At 44.9% G+C, this 12,838-nt stretch overlaps 1 protein-coding gene across 1 annotated transcript in view; it reads left to right on the plus strand.

Moving 5' to 3' along the window:
• The first annotated feature begins 961 nt into the window (after positions 1 to 961).
• YWHAE (tyrosine 3-monooxygenase/tryptophan 5-monooxygenase activation protein epsilon) overlaps positions 962 to 12,838 on the plus strand; it is a 197,719-nt gene continuing 185,842 nt past the window's right edge. Inside the window, exon 1 of the mRNA XM_086955223.1 lies at positions 962 to 1,264. Coding sequence (XP_086811349.1) covers positions 970 to 1,264 — 295 coding nt within the window. The 5' untranslated portion in view covers positions 962 to 969. The remainder of the gene's footprint in view (positions 1,265 to 12,838) is intronic.

Here is a 12,838-nt window from a genome sequence, read left to right on the forward strand (position 1 = left end):
TCCTCATAAAGAACTTCAACACCTTGTTAAAGGGTAGTAAGCCCAAAATAAATTCAATTACAATATCCATACATGCCAAGATTTTAGAGGAGGAAAGTGGGAGATCTTAACCCCTTCACTGTGGCGGCTATTCCGCCGCAGTGCTAAGGGGGCGGGCGGGAGAGCGGCGGGCACATGCTGGTGACGGAACCGATCCGTCACCAGCGTAGGTTGCGCTGTGCTTATGACGGAGCGGTTCCGTCATGGTCCCGCCCGCTCAATAGAACGCTCAGCGCAGGCGCGGAATTCGCGCCGCGCAGGAGCGTCGGGCGGGCCATGACGGAACCGCTCCGTCATCAGCACAGCGTCACCGCAGCTGATGACGGAGCGGTTCCGTCATCAGCAGGCAACGGGTTAAAAAAAGAACAATATGAAACGTAGAGCTGCACCACAACAATAACGAAAAAACAAGGTTGTGATTCTGTCTTCACTGCATATATGTGAAACTTTATAAAAAAGAGAAAATAAGAAAATAAAGACAAAAATCTCAACCTTGTGTTTTTGGGTTATTGTTGTGCGTCCATACCTTCCATATTGTCATTTGTATCCATCCTTTGGTTTATGCACTTTGGCAGCAGTTGCTTGTAGTGTGCGCACCCATTGCTACATATTTATGCTTAATGATAATATTTGGAACAACGACTCAGGTGCAGTCTTTATAGTCCGATGCCTTTGCTTCATTGGTAATTAAAAAAAATGAATCGGAGAATGTACTCCCCCACCACCCATTGACTGTTATTTGCCTTTAAAAGTCGGGATTCTCCCGCTTGAATCTGGTCCGTTGGCGGGTACGAATAACACTAAATGGGAGTTACATGTGTGTGGTCACCAAGGAGGGTTTAACACAATGGGCCAACTACTGACTTGTAAGGGGACCGGCCGCCGCCTAAAAAGCACATTATCTATACATCAGAGTATGACTGCTGTTGTATGATGGGACGGCATGAGCTTTGCACACGAGCCGTAGACCCCGCCCCCTCTGTTGCTGGGGACCTGTTGCCATGGAGCTCTGCGCCTGTCCGCGTGCGCAGGCGGAAGTGCCCGGATGAGCCGCCGCCATCTTGCCACGGACGGAGAGAGACAGGGAGCGGCGCCCGGAGCCCCAGAGTGAATCCGCGTCCATCCGCCCCGCCGTGTGCCATCCCTACCCCACACAGCATGGACCAAGAGCGTGAGGACCGCGTGTACCAGGCCAAATTGGCCGAGCAGGCCGAACGATATGACGGTGAGAACCGCGCCCGGGCCCTGCCGACCGGCACAAAATGGCGGCCGCTCTCAGGCGGGTGGAGGCGCGAGAGATTGGGTGGGCTGTAAAGAATCAGGTAGGGGGGGACATAAAATGAGACGGGTAACCTCCTAGCGGTAAGGGCAAGGAGGTAAAGTAGTGAAGCAGAGTGATTAAGCGCCGTGCTGGGCAGGAAGGAGCAGGTGTAGGTTTACGGTAGGAATTCGTGAGGAGAGTGATGTTGAATGTATAGCGAGGAAGCAATACACTTGTATGGACGATTAGTGTGCATTGGGGGTGAGCCAGGTAGTGTAGAAAGAGGATGATCAGATAAAATAAAGGGAGTGTCCATAGAAAACAAGTGGGGCGGACTGGCTGTAAAGGCGGGTGCGACTGAGCTCTTCCTGGGGTCGATAATGAAGAGGCTGTTTGTGGATGAAGATGGATGTGTTTCATGGGCGTAGACTGGGTGGGCCAGTTAATGAAAAAGCAACGCTGTCCATTGGTTGGAATGGCTGGTTTGTCATTTTCTAATGGCGACCTGCACTAGCTACCTCGGTGCAGCATTGAAAATGTGTTGCTGTTCGGGAAGATGAAATGTGGAAATGCGAGGCCTTTGGCGGTGATCCCACCACATACATGCACTTCTGGTCCGCGTGCGTTAAAGCATGGTGTTAGTCGATATGCTCTAGCGATCAGAGGAGCCCATGGGAACCGATAAGTGGTTAGCTCTGAAAAAACAGTAACGTTGTGGCAGAATACTTTTACTCTGTCGTCTGGGATGTTGGCTCAAGAGGCCAATGGTGTTAAGTCACTTGAAGAGCGACGCTGTTTGTAACAGTCATGATCAGCTGGCTGGCAGGTCAAGGAGTTCAGTGCAGAATGTTGTCCTTAAAATTGATGAGAATGTCTTATGTGCTGATCAGTTTGCTGGAGGTTGGTCGAGGCGTGAAACAGCTGATCAACGTTGGCTTGTGAGGTCATGAGCTCTTATCCTCTTCCCGCCGTGGCGAGATTGAACCAGAGATTCATTTTGTGTACATCGGGTTAAGGGGTGATGTGTTATCAGTGTGTTGGCCAGGGGTGCCATCAAACAATTGTGTTGTACCCCATGACCATCGGTTATTTTACTGGAATAAAGAGTGGTTTATTCCCTCCTAGGCTGCATGTAACACGAGTGTTAACAGTCCTGATGTCCTGACCTTTTATGATTAGTGTTTTTAGAAGGGAGGCAGAGTGCTACGTTGTTGTTAAAGGCTCCGCTCTATTGACGTGCGCTAAGTTGGACTCAAGTTGTCAACATGGTGTCAAGTGTGACCGATCTAGGCCTCATGGCAAAACACGTTAGGTTGGCCTGTTGGTACAGTTAATCGTTATGAAAGATAACATTGACCACCTCCCTGTGGAGCAAATATGGATGGACTGCCATTGCAGCATGGCACTAGCATTGGAACACTATTTATCATGCAGGATGTGATTCCCGTGACAGAAGGAAGGCGCATCGTTCACTGATCGATGGCACTGAGAGGCATGTTTGCGCAGTATAGCACTGACAGTGGGCTTACGTTCATTCCATCTGGATATTTGGGTCTGGTAGCGCACAATGTAGCACGACACGATATTGTTTGCTAAAACGTTTGGGTCTGGTTTGTCTGCAGGGTGTCGCTGGTAGAGAGAACTTCAAATGATCACTCTGGAGGGTGCGTCCGTCAGTCCTCGTCCTGTGCGGTAACTTACACATTTCAGTCACTCATATTGGACGCAGTGACTTCAAAATCTGAGACGTTTTTTTAAATAAACATGTTGATTTTGTTGCCTTTTTATTTGAACGCTTTATGTTCCTCCCAAATATTAATTGTGGTTTGACTTACAAAACCTGTCGAAATCCGCCCATGTTTCGTCAGAGGCTTGAGATTTTTTATGATTTTGTGTTTTGTGATGCTAGTTATTATTCTCTTGCCTATTGCCACTTAAATTGAGTTCTGAGTTTACAGCCGGCACAGGTGAGATTTTAGTAGTACCAAGATGGGACATCAAAACTGGGACATGCTTTTGTGCATTTTGACACATCAATGCAGTTCAACTATTTAGCAGATCATCGTGACATTTGGCAATTGCCCGTTAGGTCTGTTGGCTTAAGTGACAAAGTGATGCCCTTGTCCAGCATTCTAGAATTTTGATGTGAAAAGCCGTGTCACGTGAATGAAAAACCACGAAGGTAACACTACAATTCATTCTTAGGTTCGGAAGCATACATATATCACTAAAACTTAATCGCAACCTTTACTTCGTCTGTAGAGAAATCGGTTGGCAACGATCGATACTATGACAAACAAGGAGAAAAAAATAACAATTTATTTCTTGTACAATATATATTTATTTTCACAATTCATAATAAATACACATATTCACATTGCACTATTATTTCTTTATCATAAGCTCAACAACTATTCGTCTTATACATACCCAGCAATCCCACTTCACCCGCTCACTAAGTTCCAATGAACCAATTGCATTCCGATCAGATTAATGTATATGCTACATCTGTTCAACAATACTGGGTCATTATCAATGGACTATACAAGGAAACTTTTTACTGCCACATCTGTGGCCTAAGTGAGTATATTTTATGCATGGAGAAAAGGCAGAGATGCGACAATGGGTATCTTGCAGTTCTGTAAGATTCGGGTTTATACATGGGAAGATGTCTTTTGAGTGTGACTGTGGCGGAGCTGTCATGATTAATTTGGCTGGGGATGTCATCTATAGGTTTGATTTCGCAGTGGGTGGAGACAATAGAGCGTTGGGTTGCAAGGGCATTGGGCAAGGCAGAAAGTTGACTGCTTGCACGGTTTAGTACCCCTGCATCTTTGTGGGCCTAATACAGTGCCCTCCCTTTTGTTGAAACGGGTGAGGGGTTGTGGAATTTATTTGGCATAGCCACGTGAATCCTGTCATGCAGATGAGTCTGGAGGAGGCTTTTATAGACTGGATTTTCCATATTTGAGTCTTAAATCAGTTTGCAGTACTAATTAATGCTTTGTAGGAATCGGTTGTGTATGTAATCCAAGATGTTAGCATATTTGACGACTGCTTATCCATCTAATGCAGAAACAGGTGCATTTGATTGTATGCTAAGAAGACAGACTTGCATCTGCACGTCCTTCTTTAAAAACGTTCTCCACAGGCCTACGATGACAATACAATAATTTTTTTTCATGAATCAAGTGCAACTCTGTCTCTGTTTTAAAAAGGCATGGAATGCATCCAACATACCTTCCGCTCGGGGATACATAACAGCCTGTCTCGTATCGACTACCTCATTGTTCCAGCATCCCAAATATTTTATTTATTTGAAAGGTTTTATATAGCGTTGGCTAGACCCGGAGGTATCTGAGCGCTTTACATGTGTGAAAAACAAGATCACAGGAGTTGCTCAAACAGCACACAATATAAACAATAAATGAAAACAAACGTTCCATTAAAGTCTAATAAAACGGAGACATAGCCAGAGCAAATACACTTATATAGTGGCTTGGGGGGGGGGGGCATTAAGGGCTGAGCTGTGGGTGAGGTAGAAATATTGGAGGAAAGGTGGGGGGAAGAGCAGATTGGCAGGGGGTTATGGTCCACCGGGAGGGATTTTAAAAGGGAGGTGGGAGTAGGATGGGGAGACAGACGGTGGGAGGGGAGAGGTGAAGGGGAGGGAGTGAAGTAGAGGAGGGTAGGGTCGGAGGAGGTCGAAGGTCTGATTAAGGACCCAAGTATTTGCAGAGGAGATGCAGTTTAAGGTCTTTTTTGAAGGCAATGTAGGAGGGGTTGCAACACAGTTCCTTTGGGAAGGCATTCTAGACCATAGGCACGTTTCCAGAGAAGGGGCGAGATTGAATGGTTTTCTTTTTGAATAGGGGGGGGGGTGAGGAGGAAAGTGTTTGTTCTCCTCGTTCTGGAGCTGCCCGTTTTCTAACGTTTGTTTGTGAGGTACAGCAGGGGTTTCTGGCGTAGGGCTTTTTGTGATGTATGCTGTCTTGTAGGAGGATCTACCTTCAGCAGGAAGCCAGTTGAGAGCCTTCAGGGCTGGGGTGATGTGGTCAACTTTTATAGCCAGCGATGAGCCTGGCTGCTAGGTGGAGCACAGATTTGAGTGTGGCTAGGTGAATTTGGGTGTTCCTTTGAGGATAGCGTTCCCATAGTCAATTTTTGAGAGTACCAGGGATTTGATTTTTGATTTGATTTAAATTTGTATAGCGCGCGAATGCCAAAAGGCGTCTTGGCGCTGAGATTCCCACTGACTCCTAAGTATGTAGTTAGGGCTGTTTAGCAAAAATTGTATGACCCATTTGAAGTCTTCAGGTGAGATAAAGGGTTTGATTTTCTTTAGGTGGCGGGGAGTGAAGAGCTACTTTAGGAGAGGTTTTTATGTGATCATTGAGGGTTAGATTTTTGTCAACGGTAAAACCGAGAGATTTCACTGCGTTTGACAGAGAGCAAGCAGTTTAGTGCATGCGGTCAGAGATTCAGATATGGATGGGGAGTCTGTTGTTTTTAGGGCAGAAGAGGATGCTTTCAGTTTTCTTGTGGTTGAGTTTGAGGTGGTTGGAGTGGAACCAGTGTTAGATCTTGTTTAAGGTGTGATTAAGATAAAGTCCATCAGCGTGAGACCTAATCTTGTAGTACAGTTGTGCGTCGTCAGCATAGAGGTGGTAGATCATTCTTGCTTGTTTCCGGGTGAGGGTAAGAGGTTCCATAAAGAGGTTAAAGATGGAGGGGGAGACAATAGAGCCTTGGGGGAAGCCTAGGGACACCGGAGAGGGGTTGGAAAGACAGTTGTTAATTTTGACTTGTTGAGTTCTGTGTTGGAAAAAACTTTGGGCGGAGACGAGGACGGAATGTTGTACGACCTGGGGAACAAAGCTGGGAAGTTGCTTGCCTGGTTAGATAAGAAAGAGATGACAAGTAGATTGGTAGCAGAGATATCCGAAGACTCGAGCGGGAAAATAACGGATCTGCAAGAAATAGTCAACAAGTTTGCTGAGCGTTATCGCTCTATATACCCAGCGAGTTCCACCCTAATGGAGGACGACTCGCTGGCCCTGCTTTCTGATATACAACTCCCCAGACTCACCACAGAAGAAACAAGTATTTGCGATGCAATGGGTCTCTCATTTACGCAAGTTTGAGCTATTGACATTGCAAATAGTAATGCCTTCTGTTTTTGTTGTAAAAACATAAATAAAAGGCGTTGTTGACAATGCCAACGGCTGAAACTCTCGTAACTGCGAGGCCTATTGCATTGCGAATGCTTGTTTACACTAGCTCACTGTGGGTTAAGTCCAATACAGTGCACAATGGCAAGAAATAGAAAAGCACACAAGCAAAACCTCCCCCTTTCTACCATGCATCAGGGGAAGAAAAAAAAACAACTTTACACACCAGTTAAAAACAACAAGAGAAACTTTATCATCCACAACAGATCTTCTAGTCCCATAGGGAGGATGCCAGCCAGTGGCTCTGCAGGGGAGCAAGATTATTTAGGACGGGTAATCATTTACCAGATCAGCCGCCATTACTGCTTGGTGGCTTCGTCCCCTCGAAGTATGGAAGTACCACAAGCATGTGTGTGCACGAGAGCGCTGCTGGTTTACACGAGCGAGGCAATGAGATCACAGGCCTCCGAATCCCTCCTCACACCCCTGGATTCTTGAGACCACGGAAGGGGCCTGAAGTCCACGGGTGCGAGGTACAGAATGTTTTGACTACAGCGGCTACTGTGTGTGTGAAACGCCATTAAAGCCAAAGGGGTCGCTGAGCCTGTACTTAAACGTTAGATGCCCGTCGCTGATGAAAAGACACTCGATGGCAGGAATATGAAAGATGCTGGGGTAAATTGCTACTATGCAGACAATAGTGTTTTACCTGAGTTTGGATCAGGAACACAGGCAGTTGGCCCTGCAAGGTCAGACAGCTTGTCTAAGTGAAAGTGCGCCATGTACGCATTGTGCTCAAACTACGCCAGCCGTCCACGTGCACATCGCCTGTCCGGGCGCATGCACATCTCCTGTTCCTCTTTGGCAGAAAATCGACAGCAATAGATCTCGCTAGGCGAGACCTAAATAATGAACTGGATAGTGAGTTCACCAACAATGAAATTGCTCCGGCAATTAAGAACCTGCAGTCTGGCAAAGCCCTGGGCCCAAATGGCCTACCAATCGAGTTATACAAGTTGAAGCCAGACATAACAGCCCCTCACCTACGGGTCATGCTCGAGCAGAGTCGAGAAGTGGGATTGCTTCCCCACGACCAAAGGGTGTATAGACCCATTTTTTTTTAACTAAATGTAGAACCTAAACTTCTAGCTAAACTACTGGTGGTGCGCTTAATTCAGGTGATCAGTGCTTTGGTACACCCTGATCAGCTTTACGCCTCATCGTAACACTGCTAAACTTGAGGAGATTGCATGGGGTGCTGGGAAGGCAGGGCACAATCCAGGAAGCCGCAGCTGTGGTCTCGCTAGACGCTACAATGGCAAACAACACCATATAATGGCTATACCTGTTTTTGGTCTTGACTAAGATGGGCCCAACTTTATTGGCTGGTTGCGTCTCCTTTACACCAAAACCTTGGTGCAAATGGTGATTAACAACAAAGTCTGAGGTGTTCGGGCTGGGCCGTGGGACTCGCCAGGTTGTCCGTTTTCCCCCTTACTCTTTGCCCTTACCCTAGAGCCCATGGCGGCATGGATCAGGAGAGACCTGGTAATCCGGGGGCCGAAGTGGTCTGAAGCATGGGAGGACCGCATATCTCTTTATGCGGATGATATCCTGTGGTACCTTGCGTCTCCTCCCCTGCCTGGGGATGTCCTAACCAGGTGACAAGGGATGGATTCAAATATTTGTGAATCTATTTCACGTCACATTCCAGGATATGTTATGAACGGAACTTGCTCCCGCCCCTGCAGAGACTAAAGCAAATCATAGCTAGCTGGAAGGGGCTCCCGCTATCGTTATTTGGTAGGTCAGAGCTGTTCAAAATGATTTTGCTTCCTCTGTTCCTCTACGCGCTCCAAACCTTCCCAGAAATTGTCTCGGCGCATTATTTTAATGAGATTGATGGCCTTCAGGAAGAATTACTTTGGGAGGGCCGGACCCTGTATCGCCTTGCAGAAAATCGCCTTGAGTTGGTACGACGGGGGATTGGTATCCCGGATGTTAAAAAATACTATTGGGTGGCCCATCTACCCTTCATTGCACATACCACCCCTGGGACGACCCAGGCTACAGGATGGACAAACGGCAACTATAATGCCACGTTATTCTCCAAGCCCCGGAGACCAAACACTCAGTACAGGTATGGCACGCTGCCAATTGAAGCTTGGTATGGGATCGAAAGCGTACACTGGCTACTCCACTGTGTGACTTTAAACAAGTGGGCACCCTGAGGACCACAAAGGGGTTTGATAAGTGGAATCTGTTCGGGATCACAAAGATTGGAGACCTGTGGAGAGAGGACGAGGTGGTCACATTTGCATTTCTACCATAGGAATATGAGCTGGCCCCCACCGAACACTGCAGGTGAGGCACGCACTAACATCACAAAGGGTACCACTCCCCCAGAATCCTCACCCCTGGAGGACAGATTAGATACATGCCAACGAAAGCGATATCCCTAACTTATAAAAAGTTTATTAATAACACCCGATCCCCCTCAAACAGCTCTGGGAACATTGGTAGGGGGATGGACTGGAACTTGAAGATGAACTGGAACTTGAAGATGAGGACTGGCAGTAGGCACTGGCCTCTCCTCGGAAGGTCGCGATCTCCTCCAGAATGTGACTAGTTCAGATCAAGATTCTCCACCGAATCTATATTACGGGGCCCCAGCTCATCAAAATGGGTAAAGCAGATGAGGGAATTTGTAGAAGATAGTGTGTATTACTCATGCATATTGTGTGGGAAGATGAGCATATACTCAGAACTTCTGGAGGGTAATCCATGACCACATTGGTGAGGTCTTCGGGTTGAGGCTTGAAGCCAAAAGATGTCTCCTGAATGTCTGGGAACCCACCGACTTAAGCAGTAAAGGCAAAATATGGGTAACACTGGGTTTGATGGTGGCAAAAAGGAATATAGCTCAACTGTGGGGTTCTGGAGGTATTGCCCAAGGTGGAGGCCTGGCAGCTGATATGGACTGGTGTATGATAAGAAAAAAAATGGTATACATTGCAAGGGTGTGCCACAAAAAACGGAGTGTTATATGGAGCAATTGGAATGACTTCTGTGGCAATATTTGTACCGCACCATGTGTCTCTTTTCTTGAAGATCCTGCAAAGCCATTATTGTCGATGAACCACTATATAATGCATATATTTATAAAAAAAATCCTTGTATGTATATTGGTTTTTACAATTATCCCTGCTATTTGTGCTCAACAGCTGTCGACTCTTTTGTTAAATAAAAAAGAAATTAAAAAAGGCATGGCATATCCTGCCACCTAACTGCTCTTGTAAAGTGCTCCTTAAAAGTACTGAACCGGATAAGTGGTAACTGGCTGAAGCTTAAGTTGAGCGCGGCTAGATTGTTGGATTGGAGCTAGTGTTTTGTGGTGCAAGAGTGACGTCCTTTTCAATAAATGTCGGCTACATGAATCGGGGTTCCTTTTTTTTTTTTTTTTTTTTGTCCTTGCTGCTATTTGGATGGCATGAACAGCGCCCCCTTTTAATTCCCCTCCATTAATCCTTTCTATCGGCACAATTGGATTATGTGAATGCTATCAATGAAATAGTGCCATTTTGACATTGTCCGCTAGTGAGATTCTTGGTCCATATTGAGATGGATATATATATATCTCCCTCCCTAGTGTCAAACTAACCATGACCTGAATGCTGGCAGAACTAAAGTACAACAGGTTACTCTTGAGACTTTCAAATAGTTCAGCTTCTTATTCACATTTTTTTTTAACTCCTCTCTCAGGAGCTTGTGTATTCATAAGAACTGGAATGCAAGTCAAGAAATATCTAATTCGTTGTTTACTGTTTGTATATTGTGTTCATGACTCATATTTACTGTTTCTTTGGTGATTTAAGTTAGGACTAGTGCAATTGGTAAGTGGATCTGATAACGCACATGCCTGTATTTTTCTGTTTAAAAAAAATGAATTAAATGCCATTAAACATTTGTGTTGGATCCAAAAATTGTATAGTCCTATGATGTTCAAAACGAACTACCCAACCTAATTCAATTATTTATGCAAAATCACAGTTTATCCACAACCTCCCACTTTGTTCTACAGTTTAAGAGTTATGTTGCTTTGATTTTTATTTATTTATCTATTTTTATAGAGTCTGCATGGCTCATCCCATACGTTAAAAGGCTGCAAAGACGTCTATTGGGCCACTTAAAAATGTACAAGTTGTAAACCTTAATTACAGTCAGTTTTTAACTAGTAACACGTAGAGAAGTAAACCGCTACTATAAAGTTTATTTTGGTGGTGATGATAAAATACATAGACATACATGTTTAAAGCATGGTGTAGGATGATAGTCTCTGTAGTGGGCTCCCACCGTGCGCTGAGAACATCAAGAAACCTGATTAGAGTTCATTCATTTATATTCAGAAGTGAATTCCTAATTGACTTGGTTTCCACCAGCCATTAAGTGCTCTGTGTTTTAACATATGTTGTAAGCAGTCCCTTACTGTACACCTTTCACTCAAGGAGTAGGATATTGGTACTTTTGTAAACCAGTGATAAGGGTGTGAAATTAGTTCAAAGCCCAACAAACAGTTCTCTTAAGCTACACCTGGTCAGTTGTTTTGGATAAATGTATATATTGAGTGCAGTGATTAAGATGCAGCTGCACAGTGCTACAAGACTCCTTCATCCCCTGGGGCACGGCATCTCTGTCTTTGATGATAGTTTGATGGGTTGCGGTATCCCAGAATGATCTGCAACCCCTGCCCAAGCCCACCCTCCATAATAGTCCTAATTCTGCTTTGACATTTTTTTTCTATACATGTTAACCGGTGTTGAGGATGCTCCTAAGGGAAATGCAGTGGTTTCCTTGTATGGTCTTGGTGGGACCCATCAGGCCTTAGTTAAGGTTTATTTTAATTTTAATATTCTCCAGTTTTGTGAAAAGTAGGGAAAAAGTGTGCAACATAGTGCTTGGCATCGTAAGGAGTTACTATTTCTCAAATGGCAAATTGTTATCTTTTCCTCTCCCCAGTGGGCGTTTTGCTGATTACGGCTTGGAAGTTGAATGGTGTGAATAATGCTAGTAATAGATAAATGGTGTTGTGAGACTTCAGTTTATTAGGGCTAGCTTAGTGTGTTTGCACAAGACACTTTCCCTCCTAAGAACAGGGATTGCTTCATCACCATGGTTAGCAAACGACACAGGAGTTTTGGTACAGAAAGGCAGATTTAGCAGGTATCCAATGCGCATTAAAATTGGCATTGGACAGATGGTAAATAGGGATAGTTATTTGTTGGGTATGTGTCTTAAACTTTGGTCAACTACCTATAAAATATTTTTCTATTTTTGCTACAGAATTGTGGCACAGTGTGGCCATTCTATGGGGGACTTAAATTGGCATACAGTATTGCTTCTGTTTGGGAATGGTAGGTCTAGGCGTACTAGGATGATGATGCTTGATAAGGAGGTGGCTTTTGATAAATTTGCTTGTCTGTATTCCTGGATAATCATGATCCATTTAGGACTTGGGGTTCAGTTTTGGCGACATATACAAGCTCTTTCCAAGGTCTTATTCAGTAGGTCTTCTATGATGGGAGCAATTTGAAAACCTTGTTTTGTGGCCGGTGCTATATTTCTGGTGTGCACAATCTCGTCTTTGTTTGCACTCTGCTTTCGGGCGTATCCTTGATGCTTTGCAACTTTAGAGGCTATCAAGAAAGTGGTTTTGAATGGGTTGAAGGCCAAAGTGTCTTTAGATATTTACTGATAAAATTGACCCGACCTTTGAAAGAGAAGCAGTAGCCATTGCAGCGATATTAGGGTATCCCCTGTATATAAAGTAAGACTACTAGGACTACCACTTCATTGGTTGTGTGGTGTCTCTGTATATTTAGGATTTCTCTTAACTCCATTGTAGATACTTGTCTAACGACCATCATCTGTTGCTGTCAGTCTCTCTCAGACATTGACAAAACATTGAACATGTTCAGTTGTGTTCAGCAGGGTTGAATAAGTGACTTCTAGGATCAGGTCTTGTGGCTACCCACACAAGGAGACCTGTATTGTTACCCAGTGGCTGGGTAATCATTTGCAAGGAGTCTTCTTGATGGTGAGCAGTTAGAATTTTGATCCATCAGCAAAACCGAAGCATACGAAAACGTTATAGGTGGAATGCTTGAATTAATCTCAGCCTGGCAGTTTTGGGCTGCATCACATTATTGTTATTTTGCACACAAGGCCACCTCAGTTTGAACCCAGCCAGATAACAATCAATCTTGACCCTGCTCCAATAGGAACAGTCCAATCCAAACTGCATGTTTGAGGAGCCGAACTATATGAATTGCGATCCTGCCTAAGGTTTTATTGTGTAGTACTGATGAGC

Source organism: Lissotriton vulgaris, chromosome 2_1 (genome assembly GCF_964263255.1).
Source record: "Lissotriton vulgaris chromosome 2_1, aLisVul1.2, whole genome shotgun sequence".
NCBI classification, from domain to species: domain Eukaryota; kingdom Metazoa; phylum Chordata; class Amphibia; order Caudata; family Salamandridae; genus Lissotriton; species Lissotriton vulgaris.